Raw genomic sequence first — 20,203 nt, 5'->3', positions numbered from 1 at the left:
GGTATGTTCACATGCTAATCAAAAAACAGCTGTAAAATACAGAGCTGTTTTTAAGGGAAAACAGCCTCTGATTTTCAGCCGTTTTTTAAGCATCAAGCATTTCTTGTTGAGTTTTTTACAGCCGTTTTTGGAGCTGTTTTTCTATTGACCCAGTGAAAAACGGCTCCAAAAATGGCTCAAGCGGTAACATGCACTTCTTTTTACGGGGCGTTTTTTTACGCGCCACATAAAATCACACCCCATCGGAATGAAATGCCGTTTTTCCCATTGAAGCCAATGGGCAGATGTTCGGAGGCGTTCAGCTTTCGTTTTGCAGCCATTTTTCGGGGGGGGCGTTTACGGCCCAAAAAATGTCTGAAAATAAGCCGTGAGAACCCTAAGAAAAACATGGTTATTTTCTTCCAGAAACCGCACCAAATCTGTTAATGGGTTGTGTCTGGTAAGTGGCACTGAGCTGCAATACCACACACAACAAGTGGACAGCTGTGGCACTGTTTTTGGAAGAAAACAGCCATGTAATTCTAACCCCAGATAATCCTTTTAACGGGGAGGTAGAGAGAGGCCCAAGGGAGGACAGATGCCCATGGGTGAAGAAGGGGAATTCCAAGGAGGTGGCAACAGAACAATCAAAGTGACATCAATAAGTTGTTTAGCCCTAGCCTTTAAAACAAAAAAGTAATGGCTATAAGAAATACCAACATTTTTGAATTTTTAGGGCGTTATTGGAACCTCATCGGAGGGATCAGCTAGTTTAAAACCAAAGCAATTTGCCCCATAAATATTTTGCCTTTTATGATTAAAGCCCTCGATGTCCATTAAGAGGACTTGCAGAAATGTATATAACAGTGCACCCCACTTTCGTGACTCGAGAGGTGTTTGACGTGATTGGAGAATCCCTCTGGGTGCTGAACTTTGCACGTTCTGTTGAGTACATTTCCTTTTCGATTCCAATGTTCTCACTTGTAGAGGTTATCAAGTTTCTTTTAATTACGGCTCATTGAAGCAGTTCATTATGCCCATGTACTTGGATGTAATTAGATCCTGTTTATCTTGTTTATCCAGCTGCTTTGTTTATGCTGTGTAATATATCAGCTAGTAAAGGCATTGCAAATGTTTTTCTTCTTTTAATAATTCTATATGATAAATAACCAGCCACTGATGTGTTTTCTAAACTCCGCTCTACAATTATGGACACATTGCTGAAGCTCAGTTGTGAATACGACTTAGAATACAGATTTCAATCCCAATAGTCCTAAAAATGGGAAATATTCTTTACAGTCCGTTACCATACCACGAGGGCACCAAAAATGAAAAAACATAATTTGGACAATATTTTGATGTAATTAATATTGGGATCATATTCAATGTAAGGAGCAACGGGTTGTGGACCCCCTGTGCTACTCAACCGGTTTGACAAAGGGCCACATCTAAGGGTGATATCTCAGTAGCCTCCCTGGTCTTCACCCTTAAACCTATATAGGGGGATCTGGACTTTGCGGCGTTGAGACAAACAGATTGCTACCTCTTGAGGTGGTCCCGGTTTGAGTAGTAGCTGGCCAAGCAGACCAGGAAACTACAATGTAGTACACCGAGGGTACAGACACCAGCAGATGAAACCTTGGCAAACGATGTGGATCAAGAGACATGGTCCGTAACAGGTTGTAAAGCCTCAGGCTCGTCTCGGGTAGCTGGGTACAGACTGGTAGTAGAAAGCAGGATGCAGACTGGTAGCAGGTAACAGGATACGGACTGGTAGCAGGTAACAGGATACGGACTGGTAGCAGGATGCAGACGGGTAGTAGGTAACAGGATACAGACTGGTAGCAGGTAACAGGATACGGACTGGTAGCAGGTAACAGGATACGGACTGGTAGCAGGATGCAGACGGGTAGTAGGTAACAGGATACAGACTGGTAGTAGGTAACAGGATGCAGACTGGTCGTGGGTAGGTGCATATGGACTGGTAGCGGTTAGGTGGATACATACTGGTAGCGTTGAGCTGGATACAACTGATAGCAGGTAGTAAGGTGCAGACTGGTATCAGAATGCAAACAAGAAACCTTGCAGGAAACAAATTAGTTGCACCACAGTTGCTCAGGCACCAGATGATCAGAGGAGGTGCCTTAAAGAGGCCTGGAGCAACAGGGATTGGATAGTGAGGCTTTGGAAATGTGTTTGACCTTTAAGAAGCGGCTAAGGATGATGCGCGCTCCCTAAGGCCGATGGAACACATTTTTAAAATCAATGTTTTTTTATAGTCCTTAGATTTTAGGATTAATGATCCCAATGGCTTTAAACAGTTTTAATTTATATAAAGCAAAAAAAGCTGTGTTTTTTCAAAATACACTATTTGTGAAACCACCCTAAGGACCTGTTCCCATCCGGTTTGTGATATATATTTAGCAAGTATGCCACGAAAGCTCCCCGCCATGTCCATAGGTCTCCATTAGCCTGACTGAGACTAAAAGAGTGTCCTTTTAGCTTAGATTGGGCTGGTAAATGCAGGCATACTTTTTTTTTTTTTTGGAATGATTAGTATATTAGACTACTCTATTTCATACAATGGAAACCAGTAAAAAAACGTATACCGCGACAAAGTGGCATACGTGACCCATAGGCTCTCATGTAAAAAAAAGAAACAGGCATCTGATAAACGTATACGACATGAGCTTTGCAAAAGCTTTAAGGGTAAGTTCACACGTAGCGTAAATACTGCAGATTTTCTGCAACGGATTTAGTTGCGGAAAATCGGCAGCGTTATACAGTAGCAGCAAAGTGGATGAGATTTGAACCAACCTCATCCACACGCTGCGTAAAAAACTCAGAAATTGACCTGCGGTGCATCTTTTTAATCCGCAGCATGTTTATTGTATTTGCGTAACCGCTGCTTGTCACAGGTCCTTCCCATTGAATTCAATGGGAGGGAAAAGCCGCAACAAATAGCAGATGTTGCAGGATTTTTGCGGCGGAAAAGCATCAATGCCGCCGCAAAAATCGCAACTCAGAAAAAAAAATTATCTTATACTTACCTAGAATTCTGTGTTTCTCCGTCCAAGCTGGCCTCCTGGGATAAAGTTTCATCCCATGTGACCGTTGCAGCCAATCAGGGGCTGTAGGGGTCACATAGGATGAAACATCACCCCAGGAGACAAAGCTGCAGGACGACTAAGGGACGCGTCACCATGGCTACGTAAATATGTATTGTTTTTTTACAGTTTTCCACAGCGGACCTTCCGGACGAAAAACTGAACCCCAATTTGGTTTGGTTTTTCAGCCGGAATTCCCTGCGGCGCACAGAGCAGATACGATATGTTCTTTTACACAGCGTATCCGCCCTGTGTGAACATACCCTTAATGCTTCTTGATATTACTATTGAAGCAACTTGAAAGGATATTTTTTTTCTTTTATCAGCAGATAAAATATTGCTTTACTTATCAAAACATTGTTTGTGGCCATTACTACCACCATTTTACTTAGGCTTAGTTCACATCTGCATCAGGGTCCCGTTCCGACGTTCCGTCGGAGCTTCCCATCAGAACAAGACCCTGACTTAAACAAACGGACTACGGTATTGTTTCCGTCAAAATGATGGAACCCCTGCACAATTGAGACAAACGGAAACCATTGGCACCGGATCCGTCACCATTGAAATCAATGGTGATACAAACGGAAACCTACGGTTTCCGTTTGTTTCAGTCAGGGTTCTGTTCTGACAGGAAGACGGGAAGCTCCGATGGAACGTCAGAACGGGACCCTGACGCAGATGTGAACGAAGCCTTAACTAGAGATTTCAATAACCCCTATACCGTGAACACAGACGGAGTAGTGTTCGGACAAGGATTAGACATGAAAGGTGCCTACCTAGGGCCAGGGCTATGGAGTTGCTAAGCCAAATTTCGAACTCCAATACACAGAAAAAAGGGGGACATAAATACTCACAAAAAAAAGGCCATACTTACTAAATGGGTTGGTAGCCACCAGTTCCCAACAGGACGCAGACAAGTCAAAAACGCTACAGAGGGGGCTCATGTGCATTAAATAGTAATATCCACTCCCACTAGTCTTGTGGGGAGGGCTGCTCAGTGTTATCACTGCACACAACCAAAGCTTCAAATAATGTGCCAATTGCAAGATGCAGCGTATCCTGCCGGATCACAGCCTATTAGTCACGCCCATACTATTACATCAGGCGGGCTGCCCTACACGCCACACCAGACAATGGCACACTAAATCCTCCCAACATTATAAGATCCTGAAAAAAGTGTATACAGTAAACATATCCATGAAAAACATGGAGGTATTAGTTGTTATTTTGGCCAAAATACGCAAAGTCGCAACCCAACGTCAAGGGTCCTCACTGTCTTGCAAGTCCTACGCTAGAACTTTTCGTTCCCTACATAAAAGCAATAAATAGAAAAAAGGGGGACATAAATATACTCAAAAAAACACAAAAATAGGCCATAATTATTAAATTGGTTGGTAGACACCAGTTCCCAACAGGATGCAGACAAGTCAAAAATGCTACAGAGGGAGAGGGCTCAGGTGCATTAAATAGTAATATCCACTCCCACTAGTCTTAAGGGGAGTGGCTGCTCAGTGTTATCACTGCACACAACCAAAGCTTCAAATAATGTGCCAATTGCAAGGTGCAGCGTATCTTGCCGGATACTATTTAATGCACCTGAGCCCTGTCCTTCTGTAGAACTTTTGACTTGTCTGCGTCCTGTTGGGAACTGGTGTCTACCAACCCATTTAGTAAGTATGGCCTTTTTTTGTGGGGGGTTTTTAGTACATTTCTGACTCCGACTCCTCTATTTTTCAACTGACTGACTAACTTCACCCAAAACTGACATAGACTACAACTAGATAGCTCTGCTTAGGGCAAAACTCTAACAGGGACATAGCTATACATGATCTTTCATTAACATTTTATTTTTTCCTATTACCATCATGATCATAGTAGTGTTAAAAAGGAATTAAAAAAATGTTAAAGAATCCCTCCGGTCCCGGGACATCATTTTAAATGTGATGGGGTATATAAAGTATTATGACCTGGTGCCCCTCATAATTTTGTCCAGAGACCAGAGGGTCGCTTAAATGAAAGACTATCTATTACTATGACCCTATTAGGGTTGTGCCCTAGGTGAGTGCCTTGTATGCCTAAACCTTGTCTCAACTGTCAGTCAGTGCAGTCAATTTCTGGACATTGTTGGTGTCGTATCAGAGTCTAGAAAACTTTTAAGAACAAAATGAACCATAAACAGCGCTGCTACCATCAAACAGGAGTCCAATGTAATGATTAAAATCGATAACGGCTTTATTAAAAGCTTAATATGGCTACGCATTTCGATACTGCACCAGTGTCTTCCTCAGGCCTGTCGGCTCTTGTTTGATGGTAGCAGCACTGTTTATGGTTCATTTTGTTCATTAAAAAAGTTCTTGAATAATTTGCGGTAACCGTATTTGTAACCAGATCAGACCAAGCTGCAGCTTTATCTTACCTTTCGCATACATCAGGGTTATGAGATTTTCATAGATTTTTATAGCACTGGCGGAAGACCGAAAGCTTAGTTGCACAGCCTTCCTTGATGACCCGATTCTTCGTCATGTAACCAGCCCTGTAGTACTCTATGTAATCCCTGTACTACTGCATGTACATAGAGTACAGCGGGGCCGGTCACGTGACGAAGAGTCGTATCATCATCAAAGAAGGCTGTGCAACTAGACTTCCGGTCCCCCGGCAGCGCTATAAAAATGTCTGAAAATCTCAGAATCAGTGCGACGGTGGACCGGAATGTATATTAGTGAGTATACCCACATGCTGCAGTGAGTACACTGCTAATACTTTTTGGTTCCCACATAACCCCTTTAACATACAAGTATGTGGGAAACATCCACCAGCTATCATAAGGATCATATAATAGAAAAAAATTAAGAAAAAACAACGGTATATCACGGTTAGTGGGCGCAGGAATAGAAATCCCTGGGAATGTTGTATTCAGGAGCTCATTGCAGTTGTTGGCCTTTGGCACCAAAGTAATAAACTCTCAGCTGTTGGCACATGCCATGTCCTTATAACATAGTCTAGGAGGACTCAATCTTCACAGAGCAATCATTTCTGGATTAAATCCTTCACCTTTCTAGACCTATATTTATAGTACAAGCTTCTGGAGAAAATTAGATCAGTAAGTAATTTATAGTTGTATAGGCCTGACATAACAGTCCCTTTTTTTATTTGCCCAAACCTCGATTATATAGAAGATTTTTTTTTTCTTTTTAATTGCGTCTTTTTTCTTTGTGTCTTATTATCACAACTATACAGTGCGCTATTGTTTTATGGCACATTTTATTACTATTTTTGTGTTTTGCTCCTATGGTGCCAATGTTGGTCCCATAGCATTTTTCAACATGTACTTTGTGATTTATAGAGAAATAAAATGTTTTCAAGCACTTCCCGGCCTATGTACTTGATGATTTGAAGAAATAAATTCTTTAAAGTAGATACTTTAGTGGAATGAATAGATTTTTCTTTCCTGCTGTGTAGCATTATGATGTTGAAAGGAATTTTATAAAAAAAATGAGTCATTCTTAAGCAAATAACTTTTTTGTAACAAATGTTTAGGAAAAAATGTTCTTAATAGCTTATGCTATACCCTAAATTCCGCAAATTTACATAAGGACATTAATTTACTAATCTGTGTTGTATGTATCCATAATATGATGCCCATAGCTTTCTACGGCCCTATAATGTTCCATAAGAATCGGCAAGAAAAAACTTGTGGCACCGCTATGGAGGCGCCTCTATAGCGGTCAGCCGCAATACTAAGCGCCAAGCACGCAGAAACCCAGTATACTCTAGAGCCTGATGAAGGTCTAGGATTAGACAGAAACGCCCACACTGGCATGAAAATAAAAAATGTAATTTTCTCCAAATTGGTGTGCATAGTACTTCTTCACAATTGACATCGGGTTGGACCCCTACTTATGCACCCATCCCGCCTAGTGCTGTCTGAACATCCCCAAAAATGCTGTATTATAGGACACCTCATTGAATAACCATATAGCAGCTCGCAAAGTGTCTATAGGTTCATCATATGGACCCAGACGGATTCCATGTGTTGTCATAAAGGGTCTATGTATGCGTCAATACTGTGTGCATGGACCCTTAGGCTCAACATTTCAAATTAAGAAGTCCAAATATCCTGGAATACAGAATATTTAAATTTTTTTGAACTTAGAAGATCTTTGGATGGAAATACTATCTGCACATCACTGTTATAAGGTTATAGAAATGGCAAAAGAAAGCTAGCACCCAGAGATCTAATATGACCAAGGCATTAAATACATGGCTCTCAGAAAAATACCATGAAATAAAACTTACTTCACCGGTGGGGACAAACGATAGTACACCCGCTTACTCCATCCTGGAAAGCATCGTGTTCGCCCCGTTTAAATTTCTCGATGGGCAAGCAGTCCATGGGCCATCGATATTCGCATCTAAATAATGGCAGAACATCTCTATCTAAGTCGTATTGCCAATCTGATGGACTAGATAGTCTTCAATTACCTTTTTATATCTTAGTTTATATCACAAAAACAAGTGTCCTGGAGAATTTTCTATAAAATAATCTTAAATTATTAGATTCTTATGCCTTGTAATCTAATGGCATTCTCTGGGTCTTCCTTGACAGTACAGTGGCATGCTTCAGACCGAGTTCCCGGATGACCTAGGGGCCTGCACTGGGCACAAAAGCTGAAGACCGTGTGATGTGCTCTGACCCCATACTCTGAACGAGAGGGCATTCTAATGTCTATTAATAGTGCCACACAATTCCAGGGATTTTATTCACATATATAGTGCAGTGATTTACAGGGATCATCTTGTTACAATGGCGCCTGTCAAGGGGAGGGATATGTTAGGCAGCAAGTGAACAGTCAGTTATTGAAGTTTATGTGTTGGAAACGAGTAAGCGTAAGGATCTGAGTGATTTTGAAATGGGCTAGGAGGAATGGGATGGCTAAATGACCAGGTCACAGCATTTCGAGAAAGTCTGGTGGGGTGTTCTTGGTATGTAGTGGTTAGTCCCTCCAAAAAGTGAACCAAGGAAATACATTCTGGTGAACCGACAACAATGACATAGGCACCCAAGGTTTATTGACACCCATGGGAGGGAAGGCTAGCCCGTCTTGTCTGATCCCTCAGAAGAGCTACGGTGGCATAAATTGCTGAAAAAGGTAATGCTGGCTGTTGGCTGTGACAGAAAGGTGTCACAACACACAGTGCTGTGTTTTAGGCTGTGTAGCCGCAGACCGGCCAGTGTGCCATGTTGACCCTTGTACACTGTCAAAAGTTCCTACAATGGGCACGTGAGCATCAGCTGGACAATGAAGCAATGCAAGAAGATGGGCTGGTCGGCAGAATTACGTTTTCTGTTACATCATGTGAATGACCGGGTGCGTGTGCTTTGCATACCTGGGAAAGAGATGGCACCAGGTTGCTTTATGGGCAGAATGCAAGCCGGCGGAGGCAGTGTGATACTTTGGGCCATGTTTTGCTGGGAAACTTTGGGTCTTGTCATTCATGTGGATGTTACTTTGACACATACCACTTGCCTAAAAAATGTTGCAGACCAAATACACCCCTTCATGGCAACGGTATTCCCTAATAGCTGTGGCCTCGTTTAGCAGAGTAATGCGCCCTGACAAACTGCAAAATTTATTCAGGAATGGTTTAACAAAAATGATGAAGAGTTTTAGGTGTTGACATTGCCTCCAAATTCTCCAGATCTCAATCCGATTCGAGAATCTGTGGGATGTGATAGAAAAACAAATTCGATCCATGCCCCACTTCGCAACTTACAAGCCTAACGTCTTAGTGCCAGATACCCCAGGACACCTTCAGAAATCAGAAAGTCCAATCCTCGATAGGTCATAGCGGTTTTGGTGACACAACGGAAACCTACACTATATTAAGCAGGTTGTTTTAATGTTATGGCTGAGCGGTGCAAAGACAAGCAATTAATTTTTGACGGTTGTACTTCTACAGTACATACAAGAGTCACGATCAGTATATGAGCTGGTCGCTAGAATGCAGTCTGTGTTTATTTCTGTAAGGGTTTATTATCTATATATAGGTGACGATCTAACATAGACTTAGGGTCCTATTACCGTGCCCGACGAGGGCCGTGTAAATGATCGATGAGACAGCTCGTTGATCGGCGCTCGTTTGCTCCTTTCAAAAGGCACTATATATGGGGACGAGCGCTCGTTACTTCGATCACTCATCCCCATACATTTCTATCATGTCGGCAGCACGTTTCACTGTTTACACAGGGAGTTGTGCTGCCGACAACGATAATATTTTTGGCTGCCTAAACTATACACTCAGCCGGTGAACAAGCGTTTGCTCCTTCATCGGCTGGTCGTTGCCCTGTTTGCACAAGGCAATTATCGGCAACTATGTCTATAGACTTGCTAGCCAACTGTCACATATCCCATCACTAGGGTCTTTCATAAATCAGATATTTCTATTTAAATATAATCTGTCGTGGATAATTTTTTCATGCATTGGACATCGGGCTGAAGACCACAGCCTGCGGAGATGGCAAGCTAGTTACTGATGATTATTGCTATAGTTGATGGAGATAATGTATTATAATTATGACAACTACGTCCTATAGAAATAAAAGATTATTTTACTTGGTAATTCTTCATTCTAAAAGGTTAAAGAATCCATAAATTGAGGTCCATTCTATGCTTGACCCTCTCAGCGGTGCCACTGGACACGTCCTATTTAAACAAATGCATTTGTCTTATTGATTTCTAACGGAGCTAGGCGCTCGTGGCTTGTTTAATAGCCAGAAGCAGCTGAGTCTGCAAGAACATTTTTATGAGCACTGTGGCTGCTATCATGCATAGCATCATCATTTTATTACACTACTTTAGAAACAAAGCCAAGAAGCTCAAACAGAAGCTTAGATACATAATGTTACACATGTTCTCTATGTTAAAACAAGATTAGGCTATGCTCACATCTGCGTCGGAGGCTCCGTTGGGGAGCTGCACTATTGTGTCCAGTAAAATCACAGACACCCCGACGGAACCTATTAAAGTCAATGGGTCCCGTTGGGAACGGGCGGTCTCCGTTGTACAACGGAACCGATGGTTCCGTTATTTCCTGGTTCTTCTTCTCTGACGGAGCTGAACAACGGAACAGCACAACGGAGGTGTAAACAGAGCACTAGGGCAGGTTTACTAATTAAAAATATCTGTATTGCAGAAACCTATCATACTCTATACCATATTTGTACCCCCTGTTCATTCACATGTAGCGTAATTGCTGCGGATTTTCCATCTGGATTTGCGGACGGAAAATCTGCAGAAAATGACAGTAGCAGCAAAGTGGATGAGATTCTAAGGCTGGGTTCACACAACCTATTTTCAGGCGTAAACGAGGTGTATTATGCCTCGATTTACGCCTGAAAATACGGCTCCAATACGTCGGCAAACATCTGCCCATTCATTTGAATGGGTTTGCCGACGTACTGTGCCGACGACCTGTAATTTACGCATCGTCGTTTGACAGCTGTCAAGCAACGACTCGTAAAATGACTACCTCGTCAAAGAAGTGCAGGACACTTCTTTGGACGTAATTTGAGCCATTTTTCATTTAATTCAATGAAGAACAGCTCTAAATTACGTCCGTCAATTACGGAGCTGTTTTCTCCTGAAAACAGCTCCGTAATTTCAGGCGTAAATGCAGTTTACGTGTGTACATACCCTAAAAATCTCATCCACACACTGCTGGGAATTTCCATGCAGAATTTGACCTGCAGTGCAGATTTTTTTGGACGGGTTCACACATAGCGTAAATACTGAAGATTTTCCGCAACGTATTTCATTGCGGAAAATCTGAGAGCGTAATACAGTAGCAGCAGAGTAAACGAGATTTTAATCTCATCCACACGCTGCGTAAAAAATCAGCCGAAAAAAACGTTTAGAAATTGACGTTTTTGTTAATCTGCAGCATAAGGCCTCATTCACACGGCAGGGTTTCCCGGCCGGGTGCCGGCCGTTCATAAATCGGCCGGCACCCGGCTGCATTAGGAATGATAGACCCCTAATGGGGCTATTCACACGACCGATTTTTTGACGGCCGGAAAATCCGGCCGTCAAAAAATAGGACATGCTCTATCTTTGCCCGTGCACCCGGCCGCCCGGCTCCCATAGAAGTCTATGGGGCCGGGTATTACACGGCCATCACCGGAATGTGTTCCGAGTGATGGCCGGGTTTCCCGGCGCTTGCGCTCTATCTCCTCCTCCTCACAGCACAGAGTGCATGTGAGGAGGAGGAGTTGATGCCATTCTGACGAATGGCATCGCTGTACACGGTGTGGCAGGGCCGGGGTGTACAGCAGGTGGAAGGGAGCGCTGCGCTGGCTCCCTTCCCCTGCTTGTTAAAAGCACCCTGGCTCGGCGACACCTTCGATGGCGCCGCTAGTAGTAGTAGCAGCAGCTGCTGCGGCTGCTACTACTGTAGCGACGCCACTATAGCAGAGCAGGGAGGTATCTCCCCGCTCTGCTATGTGCTAGCCGCACTTTAGCTCCTTGAAGGAGCGGAATCCCCGTGTTTTCGGGGATTCCGCTCCTGGACAGAGCGCTTGATGTCTCTGTCCATATCTGGGCAGTGACATCAGGGGAAACGCCTGAAGCGGAATCCCCGAACACATGGGGATTCCCCTTCAGGAGCTGCCGCTGATGTCACTGTCCGGATCTGCCCGGCCCGGCACGGATGCATAACTTTATGCAAACCGGCCGGGCAAAATGGCCGATTTTACCGGCCGACACTCGGGCTCGGGAACGACCCGGTCGTGTGAATCCCGCCTAATTTGACCGATTTAACAGAATCGCTACTTTTCTGTTGCAGATTTTCCCCATTTAATTTAATGGGAGGTAAAACCTGCAACAAATAGCAGATGTTGCGATTTTGCAGCGGTAATGCTGCAATTCCGTCACAAAAATTGCAACTCCGAAAAAAAAAATCTTATACTTACCCAGATCTCTCTGCTTCTGTGTCCAGCCCGGCCTCCGGGGTTGACGTTTCATCCCATTTGACTACTGCAGATAATCCCAGGTTGCAGCGGTCACATGTGATGATACGTCATCCCAGGAGGCCGGGCTGCAGGATGTCATAGGGACGCGTCGCCATGTCTACGGGTAAGCATAGACGTGCTGTTTTCCGCAGCAGACATTTCGGCCGAAAAACGGCACCACAACCTATTATTTCTGTCTATGCATGAGGATTTGGCGCTCCATATCAGAAAAACAAAGTCCCAACCAATAAAATGATATATTAGGAAGATAAATAGTACAGAATTTCAGATAAAAAAATAAATGATTGACCACACAATGATTCAACAATCATTCATGATTATTATCACTAATTGATTATGACTAATGGGAAGTATTAGGTCTAACTATATGTTTTTCTCAGCTCTTACTAATATTATAGCATTTAATTGGTTATTTTAAGAGAAAATACATGTGTGGCAATGAACATAGACATTGGGGGGAATTTATCAACCTTTCTACGTTAGTTTTCTGGTGTAGAAAAGTTGCAAACTACTCAAGAAGTCGCAATTTGCATTGAAAATGGCGACTTCTTGGCAATTGTGGCTGTTCGCCCCTTAATAAGTGTGTCACATCTTACTCCAATTAATTTATTGGGACTGGCGCATTAAACTCCAGTCTAATTAAATCTCCCCCAATATTTTCGACAATACTCAATGGAGAAAACCATTCCAATCATTTTATATAAGCCCCTTTAACAACCAGCATCCCTACAGTAATGGATCACGGTAAAATTAAAACATGTAAGGCCAGCTTCGGTGATCAAAGAATGATCCAAGGCAGATTGATTTGCCCGAATTTTGGTAAAGAAGAAAGATTTGGCCAGACTTAGATAAGCGATGTCAATCACATTTCCCACATTTACATACCGTTAGTCAAGCTACTTAGCACACGATGGCTGAGATGATATTTAGGACACCAATGCTGTGTGGAGCTATTGGGTATCCTGCATTGTATGTATCCTCATGTGGCACCTCTTGTCAACTGGCCATTTTCTCCAATAGGACTTCTGCTCATTGGACATTTTTTGTTTTGTTTTTTTTGCACAGAAAGGCTAGTAGGTTAGCTGTTTTTGAAAACGCATGGTGCCCACCAATATTTTCATAAACGCGGAAAATGGCTGCCTGCAACAGCCTAAACCCAATTTCCCAGCCACCACTAATGTATAGATAAATAAAAAATATTAATGCTTTATTAGCTACGTATAGCTGGACATACCACACTTAGAATTAAAATTATCACTAGCCGAGATCGGATGCACAAGATATCACCTGATTGACAGGCATATATAACATGTCAGCATAGGAATGACCATTCCCTATTCAGTTAAATTGTTAAATTGTAAGGCAGCTAGTGGACAGCAGTTAGTCCGGTCAACGGCAGTGTATTAAAATATTAACAGCCCCCCCGACATGTTTCGCTACTGAGTAGCGTCCTCAGGGGTACACCAATATTTTCACACACCTGTTTACACTCTTGATGGTCAAATCTACCTTGTATTATAGCAAAAATGTAATGCTGTCTGATGAGGCCTCATCCTCACAACCGTAAGGGTTTTTACTGTCCGAAAATATGGATCCGCAAATCTGGATGCACATTCATAGCCGTCTGCAATTGCAGAAGCGCCCATAAACTTCTATGGGTGAGTCTGTGCCGCAATTGCAGACAAGAATAGGACATGTTCTATATTTTGCGGATAAATTCTACGGCCCGGACACACATCTGTAAATATACGGAAAGGCGTCCGTGGCCAATAGAAATGAATGGGTCCGCAATTTCATCCGTAATTACAGATGAAAACTACGGTTGTGTGCATGGGGCCTAAGCAGAAAGTTAAATAGAGTCTGGAAAACAGGATGGCAACCTCTATGCGATCAGCAAGGATGACCATATCATTTGTAGAAGGATGGAGAGAATAATTTTCTTTAAATTTCAACAGAAATCCCTTCATCCATAAACAGAGTATTGTAATCAACTATGGAAATAGGAAAATATCCAAATCACTCCAACTGTAAGAACAATACGTCAATAAGAATAGTAAATTGTCTTTGCTTTTTCTTCAGGTCGAAAAAAAGACAAGCCCTATTTCTGACAGAACTACTACTCCATCATGTACAGAGACGTCTGTGCAGCAGCTTTCATCTGAACAGGTACTGTGAAACAGAAAATCCAGTCTATGAACCTGGAAACTGTGACTTCTGCTAAACACTGAACTTCTACTTATGCCTCATTCACACAGCTATATTACAGCTCCGTGTTGTATGGAGCTGTAAAAAGGCACTCGTAGAGCTTACGGCAGGGTCAGCCTTAGGATAGATGGTGCCCCGTGTAAAATTATCATTCGGCGCCCCACCCCATCATAAAAAAAACTGCCCCATAAAAATGTATAATGCCCCCACAGTATAATGCCCTTTATAGTGCCTCTACACAGTATATTGCCCCACACACAGTATAATGCACCTTTGGTGCCCCACACACTGTATAATGCCCCAGTAGAATTATAATATTTAATAATATAATATATTATAACCCCTTCAAGGGACAATTGTCCTCTAATTCTGCTCACACAGTATTATGCGCCCTAAGTGCCACACACAGTATAATGTTTGCTTAGTGGCCCCCCACAGTATAATGCTCCCCTCCCCTGGGTGCCAAACACAGCCACCCTCTTTGTTGATAGTGCCCCCGTGTAGATTGTGCCATACCGCCCAAGTAGATTGTGCCATACAGCCTCCCTGTAGATAGTGCCATAATCCCCCACCTCCGCCTTGTAGACAGTGCCCCCCCACCTCCCCTTGTGGACAGTGCCATACATCCCCCCACCTCCTCCTTGTAGACAGTGCTCCCCACCTCCCCTTGTAGACAGTGCCATACAGCCCCCCACCTCCCCCTTGTAGACAGTGCCCCCCAAACAAACAAAAAAATAAACTCACCTAAGCCCTGTTCCCATAATGAACGGAGCTGCTCCACAACGCCGACAACGGGATCCTTGCGTAGGCCGGCGTGATCCAGTGACGGCAAATGGCCTGTATCCTAGTAGTTAGCAAAGCGGGAAGATACCTCCATGTACTGCCATAGTGTTCAATAGTATCTGGGTCCGAAGGACACAAATACTATTGAATGTTGTGTCGCAACCACAGCGGCTGGTAGCGGCGCCACTGGGCATGGGGGGGGTCCCCCTCCCGGCATGCGGCACGGGCGCCCTCATGCCGGGTGTTGCCGCTAGCAGCCACTATGTGAAGAAGCGCCCGGGCAGAAAGGAAGCTGCAGAGTTGCCGGGCCTGGGCGCGTCTGAAACACAAGCTGGGGAAGGGAGCCAGTGCAGCGTCCTCTTCTAGCTGCTGGAGTGATGCGCCCTGTGCGAAGGCACAGGTCGCACACCCCAAAGGCCAGCCCTGGCTTATGGTACCTCGGTTTGCCACCAGTTTTATACGAGACATGCAGAGTTTTTTCTGGATTCCAAGGGAGAATATCTCAGCTCTGTGATGTGCATCAGGCCTAACACTAATGCCTTGTTCACACAGTGTAGATCTGTTACAGAATTTGCATGTATTTTTTAAAGGGACAGTCCGGCAAAAACTAAACTTTCCCATGTGTACCATTATGGTATTCCATGTGTCAGTCTCTCACCTGTTATTTTTCTCTATATATCAGACTGGGATGGTTGCTTTGCAGCAGTGTGACTTAGGCTCGGTGACACTTGAGTCTCTACTTGAGTCTATGGAGATCTAGGTGTCACCCATCACAGGCTTCAGCAGTTCCTGTACCACACTAGATTTACACAGAGGAGGACAGAAACTTCTATCGTCAGCTGCCACTGATACTTAGGTTCCTGTCACACAGGTATAATGTATAAGAATATAGTGCAGCCTCCCTGTCTGTATACTTATGGTTTCTCAGCTTATTTAGAAGACTCTAGAGAGAATGATAATCACAATGTCCCCCAGCATGCAGAAATGGTATGCTCTTTAGCTGGTGATGTGATGCTGTGCTGAAGCATCATGGGATTGATAGCAAAGCAGAGAGGAAGCGAAAGCTGGAGAAATCTAAGAATCAAGATGGAGGCTTTTTTTTTAAAGCACAGACAAGGCAGCAGTTTAAAGCGTAAGTACAGTATACATGAAAGACGTGTAAAGAGTGGTATACAGTCAGGTGCGGAATGCAGACATGGAAAGTTGGGTTTCCACTGGAGGTCATCTTTAAGCCAAAACCAGGAACCGAACCTAAACAGAAGGTTATAAAGGAAGGCCTTAAAGTGTCTCCTCTCCTGGATGCAATTCCGGTTTTAACTTAAAAAAGCAAGCAAAATCTGCAGCACATCTTCACTGTGTGAACAAGGCCTAATAGACCTATAATTTAGTAGCTATAAGCTGGTGCCTGACATAGCCTTATTAGCTACTAACATTTACAGTATGTTGTCCACACCTGATCTAAAGCATATCATGTATCATATCATTAGTAAGCTACATCATAGTATCTTATGTTCTCTAGATCGGTAAACTGTACAGTGAGCTGGATATGGTGAAAATTAATATGAAAGTCATGTCAGAGATATTGCTAGAGAACACCCCAGGAGCAGAAGACACGGACCTCTTGAAGGTATCTTCTTATTTATGATTAGTGGCTATCTGTGGATGGCCCAGCGTGTATAAAGAGTCGATTGCTAAACAAAGCAAAACCTTACTAATGCATTATTTCCATATACTTTTTAGAAAAACACAAACCAATAGCTCAAACCTCTCCATTTCATACCTCTGTGTTTTCACTTACTGTCTAATACACCTATGTTAGAGGTTAATAAACGTACATACTCCATGCAGATCGCTGCCTACAGTCCCCAATCATTCCAATCCCTTTCTCGATTTTCCACCACCCTCTTGTACTTGTCGTCTTTTTCTCCTTCTGCTTTTTGTTGATCTTTTACACTACTGGTTAGGTTGTAAAAACATTCACGAAAAACATACAGTTTTTTGGGATTTCAGGATTTCATAAAACTTAACCAATAGTAGAAATGTGACATTGATTATATTTAGTGAGTATCACATTAATAACATTATATAGAACAACCAAAATAAGCATGGCAGATTGTTAAGGTTGCAGGTTGGTGTGTACACAAAAGGGAGGGACCTAAAGGCTTTATCCCACAAAAAGACTATTATTACTATCATCACCTGCCAATTAAAAAGTGTTAGGCGGTGGTGGTCTAATCCCTGGGATTCCCACCATTACGGAGATCGAGATGCCCCAAGTCCTCATTCCCATTTGGGGAACGTTGGCTGTACTGGTCATTCTCAATAGAAATGAAACGCGGTCAGAAACAGCCAAGTGGTCACATCCGGCTGTTTCTGATGATCGTTTCTTGTGATGTCAAACCAAGGGCTATTTTAGGTGCTTATCACGCCCTTCTTCATCACAAAGATAGGCAACACTGTGGGGCTCTGAGATGTTTTACAATCTTTACGCTTTAAAAGGAGTCAGGCTGGGCATGGCTGGCGCTGAACCTTCCCAAGTTCTAACTTCCGATTGTCGAATCTGAACTGTTCAATCCTTTATCATTTTTAAGATCTCTGTTTGTTGTCAATGGATGAAAAAACGTAAAGACCAAACACTGATATCTGTGTCTGATATCTGTGACCACCTCTGATCCAGTAAACGATTCAAGTGAATGTGGCAGAGTTGCAGCTCCCTGCACAGCGGGTGACCGGAAGTGTTGCACTGCAGGGATAACTGAGACCGAGCCTCAAGCTCGGCTAACAATTTAGCTCTTTTATTCTAAAGATCGTGGATGGTCCCAGCAATCGGATCCCTATCGATCAGTAAGTGATCGCATATCTTAACGATATATGCCATTACTTACTATGATGGGGAAACCCATATTCGCATATCGAAGCGTGGCATTAATATTCCGCTGCAGATATTGTCACAAATTTGCGGCAGTTACGTAACGAATCTGCTGAAAAATTTGCATTTGTGAGGGTTCATCCAGACGTTACAGATTTCGCAACAGACTTGCCACAGGTTTCAGCCTTTGCATTGCAAAGGCTGAAATCCACAGTGAAAACCCGCTGCTCCTCCGCAAGAGACCGCGCATGATGCGGAGTGTAAATTCGACACCACAAGCAATTTTCCGCAGCGTTGTTTTCTGCAATGTCTGCACTAAGTAAACTACGAAGGAAAGAAAAGTCTGCTGCAGCGTAATTCCGCGGCAAATCCGCCCACGTCTGAATAGTATTGCATAGTATTGTATGTATAGTATTCCTTTAAATACACTCTACTCTCAAGCATCTCTTCATTTCCTCACCTTCGATTTTCCTTCCAACCTAGTTGCTTATTTGAATTTTTTCCCATTTCATCCTTTTATCCTATATTTTAGATTTTACCCTCCTCATTCTTCTGACTTACTAGTTTGCTTCTCTCTCTGCGGACACATTTCTTATCTCTGGTGACTGCAGTCTTCTCTGTAACAATGTGCGAAGTACATTCTCTTATTAACACCCAGCTCCTAACCCGGCATTGCCTCCCGTCCGCTCACAGAGAGTATAGATCAATGGCAGTCACGCTGCTTTGTCAGCTAACACTTCTCACTCCTGTGCCGCCAGATCCTACAAATGAGAATGCAGAACGGGGATTCATATAAAAAAAAACTGCTATATACAGCAGGAAAACCTTCCCATTGTCATCCGTTGTCACCCGATACACTATTTACCGTGTAACCAATGACATTCCCTAACACAGCAATCTCTATGTTGCCATCATGTCACTCATTAATAGCTGAACCCCATTGAAATCTGACAGGAGCTGGAGAAAGTGTGCCGAGAAATGCAAGCCAGGATCGTAAAGCTTTTGGAAATTGTACAAAATGAAGATGTAATCATTGAACTGGTGCAAGTCAATGATGATTTGAATAATATCTTCCTGAGACACACCAGGTAAAACACATTTCCATTTATATTATTTTTCTTTTTCCGCTACCCTATAAATTAAAATGTTCAAGTCATAAATAAAAATTATTGCGCTGTATGTATAACCCTCCTTCCCCATTTCTTAGAATGACAGAGTATAATGTTTATATAATATACTGTCGGCAACTTTTCCAGAAATATTTGCAATTCCCATAAAATAACAATTCTGCAGCATCTTTTCCTTAAAGGGGTTGTCCAGGCACGGGGCGGTTTTGTATACAGATCAGTATAGGATTAGTGGCGGTCCAACACCCCAACCCCGCAGCGATCAGCTGCCTGCACACCGGATGCAGATGGTTCCAAACACAGTATAGCGGCCGTGCAGCAGGACTGCGGCTCTGCTCCTATTGAAGGGAATAGGAGCAGAGTTGCACTAACCCAGCACGGCCACTATGTAGTGTGCGGAGCCATCTGCTTCCGACACCGAACTCTGCATACAGTGCATAACATCCGGTGCTCGGAGGCAACCGGAACAGCTGATCGGTGCGGGGTCCGGGTGTCGAACTCACACCGATCATATACTGATGACCTATTATCAGTATTAAAAACCGCCTCGTGACAGGACAACCGCTTTAAACTCTGCATTGTCCTGTTTCTCGGTTATTCCTCCTGGAAATGTATGAATAAATTGACAAGTGGGTGTTAATTCCCTATATTAATGGGGTGTGTCCCTACACAGTATCACAGTGTGTAGGGACATGCCCGATGGCAAGAGGGTGGTAACACCAAGCAGCAAAATGTAGAGTTCTAAAGAATATATTTTCCAGCTTTGTTGTTTTATGGCGAATATAAATGTTTCGTAAAAACAGACATTTTGGGAGAGCTGACATGTCCTCTTTAATTGCGGATGGGTTAAACAATTTGCCCGATTCAGTATGTACTATATGCCAGCTCAACGAATACAAAGGGAATACAAGAGGGAAAAAATCCATTCTATTCAATGTGATTCTCCAAAAACATGTATCAAATACATCAAATCAGATTGTCCAATGCCTCGTAATAGCGGGTGCGTCGTCTATTGGCAACACCCGAGTCAGAATGATCAATTGACTTATCTTTATTCTTGTTTCAATGGGAAACCAATGACAAAAATGGACATTAGAACAACAGA

General features: G+C 43.1%; 1 protein-coding gene across 1 annotated transcript in view; it reads left to right on the top strand.

Moving 5' to 3' along the window:
- The window catches only part of TOM1L1 (target of myb1 like 1 membrane trafficking protein), a 122,625-nt gene that overhangs the window by 71,349 nt on the left and 31,073 nt on the right, over positions 1-20,203 (top strand). Inside the window, exons 6-8 of the mRNA XM_075846570.1 lie at positions 14,194-14,280; positions 16,622-16,729; positions 18,926-19,059. Of these exons, the coding sequence (XP_075702685.1) occupies positions 14,194-14,280; positions 16,622-16,729; positions 18,926-19,059 (329 nt within the window). The remainder of the gene's footprint in view (positions 1-14,193; positions 14,281-16,621; positions 16,730-18,925; positions 19,060-20,203) is intronic.

This window comes from Rhinoderma darwinii, chromosome 13 (genome assembly GCF_050947455.1).
Source record: "Rhinoderma darwinii isolate aRhiDar2 chromosome 13, aRhiDar2.hap1, whole genome shotgun sequence".
NCBI lineage: Eukaryota > Metazoa > Chordata > Amphibia > Anura > Rhinodermatidae > Rhinoderma > Rhinoderma darwinii.
Note: the sequence above shows the minus strand (reverse complement) of the source record. Positions and strands in the feature narration are given on the sequence as shown.